Genomic DNA, 17013 nt, shown 5'->3' with positions numbered 1-17013 from the left:
AATCGTCTAATCCAAAAAAAGTTGATTATACATTTCCAAAGAAGAAGAAAAAGAGTTCTGAGGCTAGCGAACCAAATTCTTCTACTTCACTTATTCATTCTGCCACATTATTGGGGGATAATAAAAGGACAACTGGCCTTCAATTAAGTAGGAGCATTGCCTTTAAAGTGGTCATTCAAGAGAAGTCAGAAATGATCATTTAAAAAAAGGTACAAACTCTCCATTTGGCTTTGGGTGAAATAAAAGGTTTAACAGATGATGATTGAATTGATGCATTGATCAAAATTCCTAATCATCCAACGCAAATGGTTGTTTTCCTAAGTTTACCACCTTCTATGCGATTAGCATGGGTGAGAAAATTTATTTCTACCCATTAAAGATGTGATTGTGGTGGTGGATGAATATAACTTTTTGTATGTCATAGAGGGTTGTCACTTTGTCTATGTGTAAATGTATGTGGTGGTGAACTAATATAACTTTTTGTATGTAATTGTAGGTTGCTACTTTTTGAATGTTTAAATGGGTGTGGTGGTGGAGTATTATAACTTTTTGTATGCAATTTCAGGATGATATAATGACATGGAAGTATGTCATATTAATATTGTCACTTTTTGTACATGTGTAAATGAGTTTTCTACTGTAATTGGACTCTTGAAAGTCGACCATGGTTTGTTATGATATTTAGATGCTGAGATGATGGTTGGATTATGTTGGTGCTACTTCTTTAACAATATTTTTATTTTGATAGTAGCATGCTTTAACAATACTAATAAACAAAATAAACAAAAAAAAAGAGAGAGAAATTTTGATACGGAAGCTTTGTAGATCTAGGCTATTGTTGTACTAAGCTTTATTTGATAAATTATTTTGATATAACAAATAAAATATTTTGAATAAAGATGGCTTTTGAACAAATAATTGATGAAGTTCAAAGTAAAAAGTTGGAAAGGAGGATGAAGATGAATTTTGGGAGAGAGTGGGGACCAACGAAGATGAAGAAGATGGAGAAAATAAAAAAAAAATCTTTTAATATAAAATATTATTTCCACATTTCGAAAATATAAAATAAAATATTTTAAATATTTTAAAATAATTTAATATAAAAATAAAAAATAATATAATTTAATATAAATATTATTTAAATATTTTATATCAAATTATTATTCTTTTGATAGAAAATATTATTCTTTAATATTAAATTGATGTGAGAAATAAATTAAAATATTAAAGGGCATATTCGTCATTTAAGTTTTTTTTTTTTGCTATTACATATCTATTCCTCCCAACCAAACGCATGAATACTATTACAATACTCATTCTATTCCATCCAACCAAACCACTGTTACGCCTATTCAATTCCATTATAGCCTTATTTCATCCCCGCAGAATGGCTATTCCATAGCAGCCCTATTCCATTCCACTAAACCAAAAGTGTCATTAGTGAATATAGAATGAAGTTTCATTAATGGAAAACTTAAATAAGTTGGGTTTTGACGTTAAAATCATGCATTCTAACAATACTTAAGATTATGGTTATTCATTAGGTAATGTTATCAAGAATGTTGAATTAGCTTAGAATTAAGTATAGATTATATAGTTAAATTATGAAAAATTAATAACTGAATTGTAAGGGATAAAACTTTGAGGTTAGATAATAAATAATAGTTGCAAAAGGTCCTTGTACTATATTTATTAAATTGGATTTAAATTCTATTGAGTGATTTGTGAGATATGAGTGTTTTGAATAATAACGTTATTCAGGACTAAATCAAATAATGCACATACATGTTTAATTATCAGGTTTCTATGTTTGAATTACATATCTAATGGATTTTTCGTATCCAAATTAATCGTACATAGCTAAAGACAATCTCGGGACATCGAAAAGAAAAAGGAAAGGCAAAGCCATCAACAAATAGCTAATCTGGTTTGTATTCTCATAATTTGAGTTCGTTAGATAAGTATATGTATATGTTGATTTGTTAAATGTCTGGAAATGGTAATCTAACAATGTGAAATGTTTGAAAGGTACATATATAATTGATTATGTGATTTGTAATCATTTGGTTGGTTAAATACATGTATATATTCTTGTTCAAGAAATACAATTAATAGTTAGGATATTTGCCCATTAATGTTGTCGGATAGAATCACGAGTATAGTTGGCATGCTATAGGGTCCATTTTGATAGGTGGGACATTAAGTGCTATACGAATACATATCGTGATAGTGCTATACGAATACATATCGTGCTATTTGGTTGAGGCTTTAAATACTTAAAAGTACAGAATTTTAACCATTTGGTAACTGAGTCTCAAGATAGAAAGAACATGTTTCGAGACCATTAGAACAAATTCCACTTAATTTTTGCATTCAAAAGTTTGATGTCTCGAGACATATCTATATAGTCTCGAGATAATTGTTCCTAGGCCTAGAGACAAATGACTTTTGTCTCTAGACTTAAGTACATTGAAGCTAAATATATTTTGCCGTGCTTCAGATTTTGAGACAAGAATCCCTTATCTCTAAGCATTCAAACATTGAAGAAAAATAGGAAAACAGGGGAGGTTGGTTAGTCTCGAGACATAAAGGACACTGCCTCGAGACACAACATGTAGTGTCTTGAGACATGCTAACTTCAAAGCTAAAAATTCCAAAATAATTTATGACCTGTCTCGAGTCATGGAGACCCTTGTCTCTAGATATAAATTTAAAATTTGACATTTGAGTTTGGATTCAAGTCCTAACTTTGAAAGTAACTCGTGTAACCCCGTAAAGTGATGAAATGAAATTAATGAGTGTATAAATGCATGCATATGAATTATTTTGATGATTGAATAAAATGTATTTGTGTTATAGTAGCTTGAGTTGCTTTGGCGACGTAATGTGACACCGCACATTCGAATCCGGTGACCAGGTCGGGTGTGAGGTGCTGCACTGGTACTTGAAGGTTAGGAATGAGCCTGATGCCCCGTTGCTTAAGTCAAATTTTGGGGCATCGTTAAATTAAATTAAAAGTTTTGGTGACTAAAATGATAATTTTTAATGAATAACAATGACATGGATTTTACTTTAATTACGAAGAAAACCAAATTTTTTTTAAAAAAAATTCCATGTCAGATTTCCATTTGTGATTTTAGTAGGAGTGACCAAAATGATCAAACTACGTACGTAGGTGCCTAAATCACAAACTTTTTTTAAGTGCCTAAAATGAAAATTTTTATAATTGGGTGACCTTATGAATAGTTTACCCTAAAAATTATTTAATTTAAATCAAATATATAAATTATCTAATTGAATTTATGTTTAATTAAGTAAATTAATTATTTTAAACAAATATTATCTATTTATTTTTTTAAAATTCAATGGGAGTCAATAGATTATATGTGTAACTTGTCGCAATATTATAATGACACATTGATTTTTTTAAATGTCTATGTAAATTGTTATATATATATATATATGATTTTGTTATATTAGTAATTTGAAAAAAATTAATTACAAAATGGAGTAGAAATCATACTATTTACGAGGATGAATCATTTTAACGGTACAAGTTAGTGTCATCAACGTGTCAAGTGATACCACGAATAAAAATATCATTTTAATAAAAATAAATAAAATAATAATAAAATATTTTAATTATAATTTCACCTATCACCTTTTATTTTATATTTTTAAAGGCATAATGATATATTCGATATCCTAATTTTATAAAAAAATTATTTTAGCTATCTATTTAATTTGTTTCTTTTAACTCTTTAATTTGCAAATTTTGTTAAATCACCTTAAAATGAATGTAAAATTTAATGTTTGTTAACTTTGCTTTATGTGACATACATGTGAATTTTCATGACATGGAAAATTTAGTTTTTTTATTTTTAAAATTTTAAAAATTAATTAAATGTCGATATATCATCCATGTAGCAATCTACGATATGCCACATCATCAAAATTAAAAATATTAAATTTTCTATCTATTTTAGAGTGATTAGACAAAAGAAAAGAAAATTTTAAATAAAAGGATAAAATAATTTCTTTTATAAAATTGAAAGGTAAATAATGTTTTATGCCTTTAAAATATAAAAATAAGAAAACAAGTTAAAAGCCACGGGTGAAAAAGGGGTGCTACTCCCTTAGTTGGTGACATCCCTTATTTTTATATTATTTATTTATTTATATTAACACATTATTTTTATAGGTAGCGTAGTTTGACACGTTGACAACATTAATTTTTATTGTCAAAATAATCCATTCTTATAAATATCTTTTTTTATTTGTTTTCGTAATTAACTTTATATACTAAAACTCTAATTGAATTAATTTCATTTGAGTTTAACTCATAAGACTAAAGGTGGGTTTGGATGGGCGATTGGGTTCGGTGCATTTAATTTACTTTTTGTCTCACGTTACAGTATAGCTACAGTGTCTAATCTCACCGCCACCGCTGTTTTTACACTAACTGCAGATAAACGCACCACCCATCCAAACTCACCCTAAAAATACATTTTACAAAAAATTTATTACAAAATATTTCTATTTTTATATAAAAATCAATAAAAAAACAACGCAAGACAATGATTTTTAAGCTTCCATAAAAATATCATTAGATTATTATTAAATAAATTTTTATCTAAGTTATTCTCGCCAACCAGTGAGTGTGGTGGCATGATGTAAGAAGATTAGATAAGATGAGGATTTAGTTGACAAAAAAATTCTAAAATTGGATTAGAGGCTCCCAATTCAGCACGTGTGGATAAAGTATCGTGAGAGGGCAGTGAAAAGTCAATGCAGAAACGTGGTGGGCGTACTTTCTTCACTCTCAATTAATAACTCTGACAATTTGTTGAGAATATTTACTCGCCAACTTGAATGTTCCACCTGTCAAATAGTGAAACAGTTAGAAACGTGTTGTTATAAAATGAGCGAGTAGTTTATATTCAAACACACGAGAGCGTATTGTAATTATGGGAACTCAAGTAAAGTCATCAAAGATTTGAATAGTAACAATGACAGCCGTCAGATCTAGACTCTGACGGTCGATCAGAAATAATAATGCTACCCGTTGGATTACACCGACTGAATAGATCAAAGGCTAAGATGAGTTCAATAGCGGCGGGAAAAGAGGCCATTGGGCCTTTAAGTTGAGAGGCGAATAAGACCTTGGCCTATCAACGACTACATTCTCTCTTTCTTTCTCGGTCTCTTTTTGTTATTAACTTTTTTTTCTTTCTGATTTTGCTCGCGCTTCGAGGCCAAGATTTGTCGAGGAGTGAGAGGAAAGGGGGAGTTTCAACTTTCAATTTCTCTCTCTAGGGTTTCTAATCGGGAAAATCCATCCGTGGCTCTGTTGCGAGATCCAGGTTTTGAAATAAAAGAATTCATGTGGAGACAGATTTAGGGTTTGAGCTACATTTCAAATTTTCCATTTCAACCTCGATTCTAAAGTCATAAACGAGCTTAGCGTAGATTTTTCAATTTTTTCTCCCGTAAGTATTGATTCGTTCTTATTTTCTTCAATAATTCTTTCTTTAAACAAATCCTCATCATGCTGTGGATTCGTACCAATCATTATGTCGGAAATACGACGGAAAAATGACTGAATTTTGTTGTTGTTTTTTTCCTTTGAGCGACAAGGAAAGGAAAGATAAGTGTTATAGTTTTTCTTGAGGTGCCGTTGATTGGGAACTTAAGAGAAAAAAGTTCATAATTTTGGGTTTTGTTTTTTATACACCGATTGCGATTTCTTTAATTAGGGTTATAATTCAACATTTCATTCTTTGACGAATGTGAAGACCAATATTTGGGATTGGTGTATGAATTCTTTTGGAGGACTAATGAACTTCCCATTTTGGAACTTCTCAAGAAATTAGGATTAGTAGATACACTTAACATTTGTTGCAATTGGAGCTCATAACAAGCGAATAGAGTGTCATTACCCTATCGAATTTTACATTTTGATTCTGGGTTTCAATATGATCAACCATGGGAGATTATAGAACTTAGCGGAGTGGTTGTTATGTGCTGTCATTGGAAGTCAATCTTATGGCACCAGCTATTCCCATAGAGTACACAGGACAGAAGGAATCTGGAAAGTGTTCATTTTCGAGATTGATGGGGAAGTCTAGGAAGCATTCTAAGGGACGGAATTCTTCTAGTTTCAGCCATGATTACAAGCATGCTGTTGAGACTATGGGTGAATCAGAAGGCTTTGGGAGTTCTAGACGGATTTTTACAGAGATGACGGTGTCAGAGGATTCTTGTGCACGGAAAAGGAAATGCATCAGCTTGAATGCCGATGGTTATGATAATTTTGGTGTCCCCATGCAAGTATTGTCTCTGTCTAAGATGTCACGACGGGAAAGAAAGGATCTGGGATTGAGGCTAAAAATGGAGCTTGAACAGGTTCGGGTGCTGCAGAAGAAAGTTGGTTCTTTTGGTACAAGTGTTCTTTTATCACCGTCTACTGATAACAGGAGTTGCAGTGATGGGAAGAAGAGGCCTCCACTAGAGAGTGTGCATCAGTCAGTAGAAGAATTGAGTTTGCAGGGGAAGAAACGACCTTTTGGAGGACGTAATGGAGCCTTCACAAAAAAGAATCCATCTGGATGTTCTGAATCTCTGAAGCCTGCTGTGGCAGTGAGTAATTCAAATGCTCATTTGATGAAGGAATGTGAGGCTTTGCTTAACCGTTTGATGCAACATAATTTTGGTTGGGTTTTTAACAGCCCTGTTGACGTAGTGAAGTTGAACATTCCAGATTATTTTACTGTCATTAAGCACCCCATGGATTTGGGCACTGTGAAGAAGAGGATAACTTCAGGGCACTATTCAAATCCTTTGGACTTTGCTGCAGATGTTCGCCTTACATTTTCTAATGCAATGACATATAACCCACCTGGAAATGATGTCAACTTCATGGCCAAGACACTAAGTAAATATTTTGAAGTAAGATGGAAAGCTATAGAAAAGAAGCTTCCTGTAACGAAAAATGTTGATGCTGTGCCTTCAACAGCAGCTGCACCTATAGAAGGTGAAACGAATAGTAATGTTTTACCTTTGAAAAAGAAAATAATTAACCCAAAAGATGCTATGGTCAAGCCAGAGCCCATCAGACAGATCATGACCGATCAGGAGAAGCATAATTTGAGCACAGAATTAGAGTCTTTGTTGGTAGAATTGCCAGAAAACATTGTTGACTTTCTTAAAGAGCAGAGTTCTTGTGATGGTCAAATGGGTGAGGATGAGATTGAGATCGATATTGATGCTCTAAGTCATGAAACATTGTACAAATTGCGTAAACTTTTGGATGATTATTTGCTGGAGAAGCAGAAAAACCAGGCAAAAGCTGAATCCTGTGAAATGGAGGTATCCTTATGCATCTATCTCATCCTTTGGTGCCTTTCTTTTTCTTTTATCCAAAATGCAACATTGGCATTTATGATATTGCTTTGTCTTTTCCATTTTTGTAGCTTCTTAATGAGTCAGGGTTTAGCAATTCATCAATGCAGCCGTGTAAAGGTAATTTACCAACCTCTGTGCATTTTTGGATTTATTTACAGATAGCAAGGTAGTAGTAAACCAAATCATGGCAGAAACTAATATTTCTTCTCTTTCTTGTTAGGTAATGATCAAGTTGATGAGGTCGTAGATATAGTTGGTAGCAGTTACCCTCCAGTAGCAATAGAGAAGGGGTTAACCCGTAGAAATAGCAGATGCAGTAGTTCCAGTGGATCCAGTGGTGAATCAGGCTCTTCTTCTAGTGGTTTGTACAATTATACTGTAGTGAACTTTTCCTTTATTTATTTATTATGCTTAAGAGATCTTGCTTCGAGCAATTGTTGTGTGTTTGAGCACGCTGTTTCTGCTTTATTATTGAAGAAAACTTAAAGGAAATATATGTTTTGGATATGGGAAAATATATGTATGGAAAAAATTCAATGTGAAAGTTATCTCTACTAAGAGTTCTGATTTTTGTTCAGCTTATTCACAATTTAGTAGATCATAGTTTGTCTAAGTCAAGTTGTTTTCTAGCTTGAGATCATTCTTTGATGCTCTTCATTGTTGTTGAGTGGTTGATAAAATGTTTCCATGTTGTTGTTGTTGTGTTTTTTTTGGTGCTATTCCATGCTTTTGTTTGGTTTCTACTCGATTCTGTGTATTTTTTATATCTATCCTAACGTGTAGAGGACTCAGATTAGACCTTAATCTTTAGGTATTTGGCTTTTGGCTTTTTCCTTTTTGAGGATGACTCCCAAATATATCTCTGTGGAAAATGTTCATTGATGGAATTGAATCTATCAATCCTTTTTCAACAGTTAATTCTGCCCATTTGCAAACATATTCTATCATTGTAACATGCTTACCCATCTCTGCTGGCTGGCTTATTTTATCTCAGCTGTATTTAGATAACTTGATTCCCTTAAATTAGAATAGGGTGAAACTATGGAGATGAGTCCTGAAACTTGGGGATACAAGATGAAAGAAAGAAACGGGAATAGCTTTTGAGAAACGGGAATAGCTTTTGGGTAACAGGCCAGCTTTCTTTATCATAATTTGTTCACCGTGTGGAACTTTTGACTGAAACTCTTGCTATCAATTATGCAATTTGTTATCTTAGGTCTTCATGCGAATAATAATGGTCACCATTTTTCTGATTTTTAGAGTTTCTCTAGTTAGAACCATTTTTGTTAATTTTTTTGCTTGAGATTTGATGCCCGCTGCCTACTTTCTACTTCATGTTAGTGATGCAAGTTAAATTGGGGACCATCTAAAACAAGCTATAAAATCACATGTTATGAGGATTACGTGGGACATGCTTCACAGCAAATGTAAACTTGTGCCGTTTCTTAACATACTGTAATTTTCATTTTGTACTTTTCTTTTTCAGATTCAGATTCTGCTAAGGCTTCTGTTCCATTTAGTTCTACAAAGGTATCTCTTTTTATAATTTGGAAATTCCAAGTGTTTTTGTAAATTGAAAACGAATTTCTTGTCTGCTGTGAGTGTATTTGAGACACAGTGCATCACAATTCTAATATTTATCTTTACCATCCTTATGTGATAGGAAAATTTTGAATCAGGAACAAATATGGAGTCAAAGAACGGAAGTGTTGCTGTTCCTGATGCTGGAAATCGTAAGTTTTCCCATTCTTTTTATGCACATGTATGCCTCTGGAAAATCTATTTTGGGTCAATATATAATATGCCTATTCTTTTGTGCTCATACAGAGTCATTAAATGAGTTGGGTCAAGTTGAGCTAAACTCTCATGATAAGTCTAGTGCTATTGAGGTAGAATGCCACCAAGAGGGTAAGCATAATTATTAGAAAGGCTCTGTACTGTTACAGTTGGGGCATCATCTCACCCATAATGCTGTAATATTATAGAGGAGAGTGCTCCATCTGAGAGGCAAGTCTCCCCCGAAAAGCTCTATCGTGCAGCTTTATTGAGGAACCGTTTTGCTGACACCATATTAAAAGCTCGAGAAAAGGCACTTGAAAAGGTTAGTACAGAAGCTTGATTCAGTTATTCTTACATGCCTGTATGGGGAAGATGGTCAAAGCCCCATTGATTCATTTCTAACGTGATTGAGCACAGGGTGAGAAGGGTGATCCTGAGAAACTGAGGATGGAGAGGGAGGAACTTGAGAGGCGACAGAGAGAAGGTTAAACTTCATATTTTTGTTGAATGCTTCCTGCAAGTGTAGATTCTTTTTCCCCCTGAATATCTGAAGAACTATGATCCTTTTTCCTTTTACCTTATTAGAAAAAGCGCGATTACAAGCAGAGGCTAAGGCTGCTGAAGAGGCTAGGAGAAAAGCAGAAGCAGAAGCTGCTGCTGAAGCCAAAAGGAAGAGGGAGCTGGAGAGAGAAGCTGCACGTCAAGCACTTTTACAGGTAAATTGGATATGTCAGTTTCTCTTTGTAACCAATGTGGTGTGTCGTTGTCTTAATGCCACTGAGAAGTTAATCTGCTTTGCAGATGGAGAAGACGGTGGATATCAATGAGAACAGTCAATTTATACAAGATTTAGAAATGCGGTTTGCAGATGGAGAAGACTGTAGAAATAATCCCCTTGAACAGCTAGGATTATACATGAAGGAAGATGATGAGGATGAAGAAGATGAACCTCCCCAAAGTGCTCCAGAGCCAGCAAACGATATAGATGAAGGAAATCTCTGGGGAAGAAGTAATCCCCTCGAACAACTAGGATTATACATTAAGGTTGAAGATGACAAGGATGAAGAAGCAGAAGCAGCTCCTCAAACTGCTCAGGAGCCAGTAAATGATGTGGAGGATGGAGAAATTGATTGATGGTTATTCTCCCTTTGCTTGTTTACCATGGGGGTTCTGCAAAATTCTGATGATGGATCACTATATTTCGCTCCCTTTGACACCAAGAGCACAACCATGGGGAGAAATGAAGAACTGCAGAAGCAAACATTATCCTTCAGCTTTGAATGGTCATTTGGCATAATATGGATGGATTTGCCTACTGTTTCGCAGATCTTGTGATTGACTTTGCTTTTGGATTGTGCTTGAGGAAAGTCTTTTTTTTTTCTTTTTTTCTTTTTTGTTCATCTTCTTCCTTTTGAGGATAATCAAGTAGAAGAATCAACTTCCTGATCATCAGTTGGGATCAGCTGAGAAGTGTACTATAATAGTTGTTTAAAGGTTGTGGCCTTTTTGGTACTAAAGTGGGATTATAAAAATCTTTTTTGTAGATATTAAATTTATTCATCTCATGTTTAGCGCAGACTCTTTTTCCCCTTTCTGAATCAACGGATTAGATAGGGTCACAGACTTTAGGCATCCCTTCATTTATGCAATTAGATGCTTTCTTCTCTTGCCAAAAAAAGAAATTATAATTTATGATGGAAAAAAGAATTTTAGATATTAAAATTTGAATTTTAAAAATGGGCATGATGAAAAGTCGATTTGATGTTTATTCTTTTAGTTAAAAATAATTCGTAACTTTTGTTAAAATGTTGAATAAAATATTAAATTTTAAATATGTATTTCATGTTTGTTTTTAATTTTACACTCATATATATTAAATTTATTTTATAAATTTTTTATATATTTAAATTATTTATTGATGTGATATATAAAATAAATAATGTCAAACCACACGTGTTGCCACGCTAACATCATTAAAAAATTAAATTGATAAAAGATGTAAATATTGATAACTAAATTTATCATTATACCTTAAAATTACTTGTGATTATATAAATTATATATTTAATAGGTATTATATACTAATTTTCTTACCCATTCAACAAATAAATTTGATTGTAACTATCAATTAAAATATATTTAAGATATTTTATAATTTTGCATCTAACCTATATTATGTATTAGTTTTTAAAATCATTATAATATATATATGGTATATACAATTTTCTAGATAAAATATGAAATTTTTTATAAATTTATAAGATTTTTATTTATGAAATATATTTATAATAAATATTTAAAAATTTTGAAAAGCATTTTCTAAATTTCTTTTAATTTTTAAGAAACCTGTTTTAAAATTAACTTTACGTTTTGTAGAAATATACGTTATTGAAAAAAGATATAGGACACTTAATAAATGAGAATGAGATATATAGGTTCCTTTACACATGAAAATTATTACACGACATCTATTAAAAATAAATAAAATATCTAATACATAATTCAAAAATAAAAATTATAATATATACATTATATAAAATAAAATTACAAAAACAATATATAAAATATAAATATTCAAATATATATCAATCAAAAAATTATTAAATTAAAAAATTATAATATATAGAACAAAAATTATAAACACATGAATATATAAATTCAAAAACAAAAATAAAAAAATTTAAAATTTTATTAAATTAAAATAATTCCAACTTTATTATACATCAATTATATAAAATAAAAAATTATAAAATAAAAATAATTCAAAAATAAAAATTCTATTTTTTTACAATATATATTAAACCGGTCAACGATCAACACTCTCGTCATCTATCAATGGCCACATTATTGATGACATAGAAAAAAGTGCATCACATGGCGCATTCTCATCGATTGGGTTTATCATCTATTTCTTTAACCTTGTCAATTTTTTGAACCAAAAACTATGTGGAGGAATAATATATGTATTAAAATGGGTCAAAAATAATTTAAATACTAAAGTAGAAAATTTTATATAATTTAAGAACCAAATCGTAATTTAAGCCTCCTAGAAATAATATGCCAAAATACATATTCACAGTGGAAATAATAAAGGTGCCCTGGCACATACAAACTACAAACTTTTTAATCTCAGAGGTAGAGATTTGTTGGTTCAATCTGAGATTGGAAAACTTAAAAGGGAAAAGAGGTTGGCGGCCCTGACGCTGCAATTTCTTCGGCGAGGTATAACATTAATATATTGACCATATTCAACTTGTATATGTTTTATCATATCATGTAACTTAAACGAGTGTTAATTCAATCCACATTGCTATGTTTGTAACATCCTCTAGATTAGAGATTTGGGGGGATTATAGATGATTTAGATTTGTATAAACAAAATCATACCACATAAAAACAGATGTTGGGCATTTAACTCGGTTTTTCACCTCCCAACATTCTTAGTGGATCAGAAAAAATATATTTATATACGGCCTGCTGATTCTCTAACTTGTTTAATGCATTGGAAACCACTCGACATTAATCTTTTACATAGATCATGGTCCTGAATTAATGTACGGTAATGCAAAAAAAAAAGGTGTAAATGTTAACACAAATAAACCATTAAATGTCAGGTTCCTTGTTCAGCCAATCTCAATACTAATTAAACCATTAGTATATCGAGCAACGCTATTTTATTATAAAATCACAACAATCAATTGGCCAAAGTTAAACTAAAGGCAAGTAACAACGCTAATAAAAATTATCAGGTGAACCTACTATTATTGTCTTGGTACTGCTACATATCATACCGATGTGTTCCAGGATTATATATCATCTAATTTTTATTCTCAATAAAATATTATTATATTGACATGCAAATTTTTTTTTTTTTAAATTTTGAGATAATGAAAGTTAATTTAAAACATCAACATCTCATACCATACCAACCATATGGCCGGTACACCAGTTCAAACTGGTATTGGCCAAAACACAAACCGAACCACACCGGAGCAGCAAAAACACACGGACATTTTGACTGAAATAAAACTTAAATTTACATATTGGTTTAGAATGGGAATGATATGTATCAGCTAGTACGATCAGTACCAATATAGTACTGACTACCATGAGGCCAACCCCTTTTAAAATATTTCACAGATTATAGGAAAACCAGTATTTTCTCAACATAATGATGCTGTAAATCCTATTTTGTAGCTTTTCTACTGCAGAATATGGGTACGGAAAGAAACTTTAAAAGATATGTTTGTGTCAAACGCTCGAACTAGAATCTGAATAGCATAGAGTAAAAATGGTGAACTCCTATAAAACGGGAACTTGTAAACAACTTGCTAAGAAGCCTCTCAGCCTAGTAAAAACAGTTCTGAAACAGCCTATTTTCATAGTTCTTTGGAACTGTTTAATGTGACTAAATACTTCATAGGTCAATGACGCGTGACAACTTCTGGATCCGGTTTAGTAAGAAGTCACCTTGTTTAATGGTGGCTTGGTAAAGAGCATTCTTCGCATCAGGGCGGTTAGTTTCGAGAACACCAGCAACCTTGTCAATCTTGCAATGAAGCTTCCCCGCTGCAATGAAACGGGATAGCTCCCTGGGATCATGGAAGATAAAACACAATTACGTCAGGGTAGGAAAAAAAATACAGCCAAACTCAACCAGTTTTAACAGCAATGCTAAAAGTAGGGAAAAGGGTATTTGTCAATGAACCCTAATCCCTAACCTAAAGAGAGATCACTGGCTTTAATTACTCACATATCAATGAACTCCACTGTCACTCCAAAAGCCTTTGCCATGGCTTCAATCGTAACACTTTTGTAGGATTCCAGAAATTGAGAGTAAACAACAGTTCTGACTTCCCTCATGTAAAACCGGAAATGAGGATGCAAATATCGGTCCAGTTTTATCTGCTCCGTCAGGCCAGCTAATATATAATTCAAACAAATTGAATGAATAGAACAGTGAAAAAAAATAGCTTTTATCAAACATGAGATAATAAAATGTTAATGGCAGTAGAATTTAGACCAATACATACCGAAGGCTAAGAAGAATGATTTGTACTGGCAATCATATAGAGAGTTTAAAAATTCCGAAAGATGTGGAATTTTTCCAATCACAGTCAGGATTTCAGGAGCATCAGCCACCTACAAGATTTAGAGATTAAGAGACTGGCCCAGGTAAAAGATAATACAGGTCATAGGATCAGAATGCTGAGGCAAACTCCAAAATACCTTTTGTTTCAGGGAAACTCTATCCAATGATATGATGCTAGTAAGCACGGTGTAAAATATGAATGTGTCATAAGGGAAAAGTTCATAAGTTGTGAAGGTTGAAATAGAATCCAAAAATAGATTGGCAGCTTTCTTAAAATTTCGAGTGGACATGCAATACAAGCCTTCATACACCTTTAAACGGTTCTTCCTCTCCCAGTCACCCCCTCCTTCAAACAAGCTGGCATCAAAATAGTAGCAGAGTAAGTAAAAGGCATACATCAGAAGTTATGCAAAAGCCAGAAGTAACAGAAACTGTTGATACATATTGTTGTTATGTACTTTTTTGCTTTATCAATGCTCTTGGAAATAAGATCAAAATCCATATAGAACAAGCCAATTTGCAAAGTATAGAAAACCAAGTCCATCTTTTGGCCAACAGCAACTGTCTTGCTTTCTGTCACCTTCAGTTGCTCCAATGCTTTCTCCTAGATTGAGAGGGCACACAAGTCAAGATAAGAAATACAGCACTCAAACATGAATAGATGAGCTGACATCAGCTTCAAGAGTAATAAACTACAATTATAAATACCTTTTCACCTATCCGAATGTAATATAAGGATTTTGCTAAATGTGCTTCTCGAACTTCACTTTCACCTAAGTTTTCTTCAGCATCAGCAATCCTACAATGCCAAAAGGCAGACATGAGTTAAAACATAATTCAATAAGAAAAGAGTAATTACTCTCATATGTTAAGATTGTTTCTTTCCTTTGTTAAAGAGGCAGACTGGTGGTTGAAAGATATTGCGACATAGTTTAGATGCGAGAGTTTTAGAAGAAAATTAATGTCATTCCATCATTCTTATATTAAAGCATTCATCGTTGACAAAAAATTATTACCTCTTTAATTGATAACATCATTCTTATATTAAAGCATTCATCATTGACAAAAAATTATTACCTCTTTAATTGATAACATCATTTAGTTCTAAATCCTAATAATATTACCATGCAAACTCTCAAGCAATTGAATGAGTTATGATCTTGACTGGGCGTACATTCTTATATAGATAGAAAAATGCTATCAATTCCCCTCTAACTATTTTGTGAATGCTGTGGAGAAAGAGATTGACTGTCAGGCAACTGACAAGGAGTTATTATCTTGGAAGTGTACATTCTTGTATAGATAGAAAAACAAAATGCTACAGATTCAAATCCATCTAAATATTTTTTGTATATAGTGTTAAAAGTAAATAATGCTATAGAATTTGTTGATCTATTGTTTTATAAAATCCGCATTGTACTTGGGTTGGTACTGCCTTGGGGCTTTTAGTGTGTGTATTTAATTCACCAAAAATAGGAACATTAGCAATGATTACTTCATCCCACTTCGTTTTTATTACAGACCCCGAGAGTTGAGATAATTCAGCTACTACAATGAATTATACCAACTTTGGTCTTGGCGGTAAAAGAAGAACATTCAACTCATTATCTATCTAGCTCAGCTGTATTTGATTAACAGCAGTTCATGGGCATACCTCTTGTAAATGTTACAACTCCAAACAGGTAACCATAATAAAGCAAATCTCATAATAACAGCTGCTAATAAAAAATGACCAAGAAAAGTTGCAAGGCATAAAGATACCAAAGCGACAGAAAGGAATTTAAAATTCAAACACTCAAAACACTCGATTAAAGTTTCAATTCTTGAAACCCCTTAGTGGTTCATAATCTGTCTGTTTCTCCAAAAACTCAATCCACTACAAGTTCCCAATCACCAAGCAAATGATACAGTCAATACACGTTAGGCTAAAAGTTCCACATTATATTCTCATCAATTGAGAATTAAACAAACCCTAACCAACAATGTGAACCAAAAACCTTAAATATATACTTCCCATCAACAATTAAGGCCAGAAAACCTAAATCTACGGTAAAGTAACTTTTTATTAACTAGCAACCACACAGGAAACGAAAATTAAAGGGGGCAAAAAGAAATACTCACTTCTCGTCAAGCTTCTTAATCTCCTCCTCATTCTTGGCACGCATCGATTCCAAAAGGCTCTGGTCCAGCTCCAACACTTTATCAGTAACGAGGGTTTCATAATATGAAGTCATATCTAAAACCACCACAACAACGAAAAAAAAAGCAACGCATATCGTGTAAAATTAGAACCGAAATAATTAACTCGCAAGGAGAAGATTTGAATCTGGGAAGTTACCATTGGATTGGACCGAGTTGAGGACCTCATCGCTGAGGCGGACCTTCTCGATGTCAGAGACGTCTGGATGCTTGAGGAGGAAGACGTTGTGAGCAAGGATGAGTTGCTGTGACTGCTGAGTTCCATCTTGTGTGTCCATGGCTGAGTCGATGTAGTGAACACTGAGTTGGAGCGAAAGGAGCCCTGCTTCTCTTTTGAGATAGCTCGGGAACTGAGAAATAGGAAAATAAATCTGGTTTGGGATAGTATATTAGAGGTGATCATAGGTCGGGCCCGGCTAAAAAGTTTAGGCCCACATCCTAGGCTTAGGTCCGGCCCGGCCTATTTTTTTAATAAATACTAAAAATTTATTTTAAAAATAAAAATAAAATTTTAAAAATAAAAAAAAATTTTGCCTAAA

General features: G+C 32.7%; 2 protein-coding genes across 2 annotated transcripts; one reads left to right on the top strand and one right to left on the bottom strand.

The window, feature by feature from the left end:
* Positions 1-5170: 5170 nt before the first annotated feature.
* Positions 5171-10759, top strand: LOC105788550 (transcription factor GTE10). The gene is made up of 10 exons (XM_012615495.2): positions 5171-7368; positions 7473-7521; positions 7625-7765; positions 8891-8934; positions 9068-9137; positions 9232-9312; positions 9390-9505; positions 9601-9667; positions 9769-9899; positions 9985-10759. The coding sequence occupies exons 1-10, from the start codon at positions 6046-6048 to the stop codon at positions 10315-10317; spliced, it is 2355 nt and encodes a 784-aa protein (XP_012470949.1). The 5' UTR covers positions 5171-6045; the 3' UTR covers positions 10318-10759.
* A 2418-nt stretch (positions 10760-13177) lies between these two features.
* LOC105788549 (26S proteasome non-ATPase regulatory subunit 6 homolog) lies at positions 13178-16843 on the bottom strand. The gene is made up of 8 exons (XM_012615494.2): positions 16614-16843; positions 16397-16511; positions 14984-15074; positions 14734-14879; positions 14413-14632; positions 14217-14325; positions 13937-14105; positions 13178-13775 (listed from the first exon to the last, which is right to left on the bottom strand). The coding sequence occupies exons 1-8, from the start codon at positions 16750-16752 to the stop codon at positions 13601-13603; spliced, it is 1164 nt and encodes a 387-aa protein (XP_012470948.1). The 5' UTR covers positions 16753-16843; the 3' UTR covers positions 13178-13600.
* Between the last annotated feature and the right edge of the window lie 170 nt (positions 16844-17013).

This window comes from Gossypium raimondii, chromosome 2 (genome assembly GCF_025698545.1).
Source record: "Gossypium raimondii isolate GPD5lz chromosome 2, ASM2569854v1, whole genome shotgun sequence".
NCBI lineage: Eukaryota > Viridiplantae > Streptophyta > Magnoliopsida > Malvales > Malvaceae > Gossypium > Gossypium raimondii.
The sequence above is the reverse complement of the archived record's forward strand: the minus strand, read 5'-3'. Positions and strand labels throughout refer to the sequence as shown.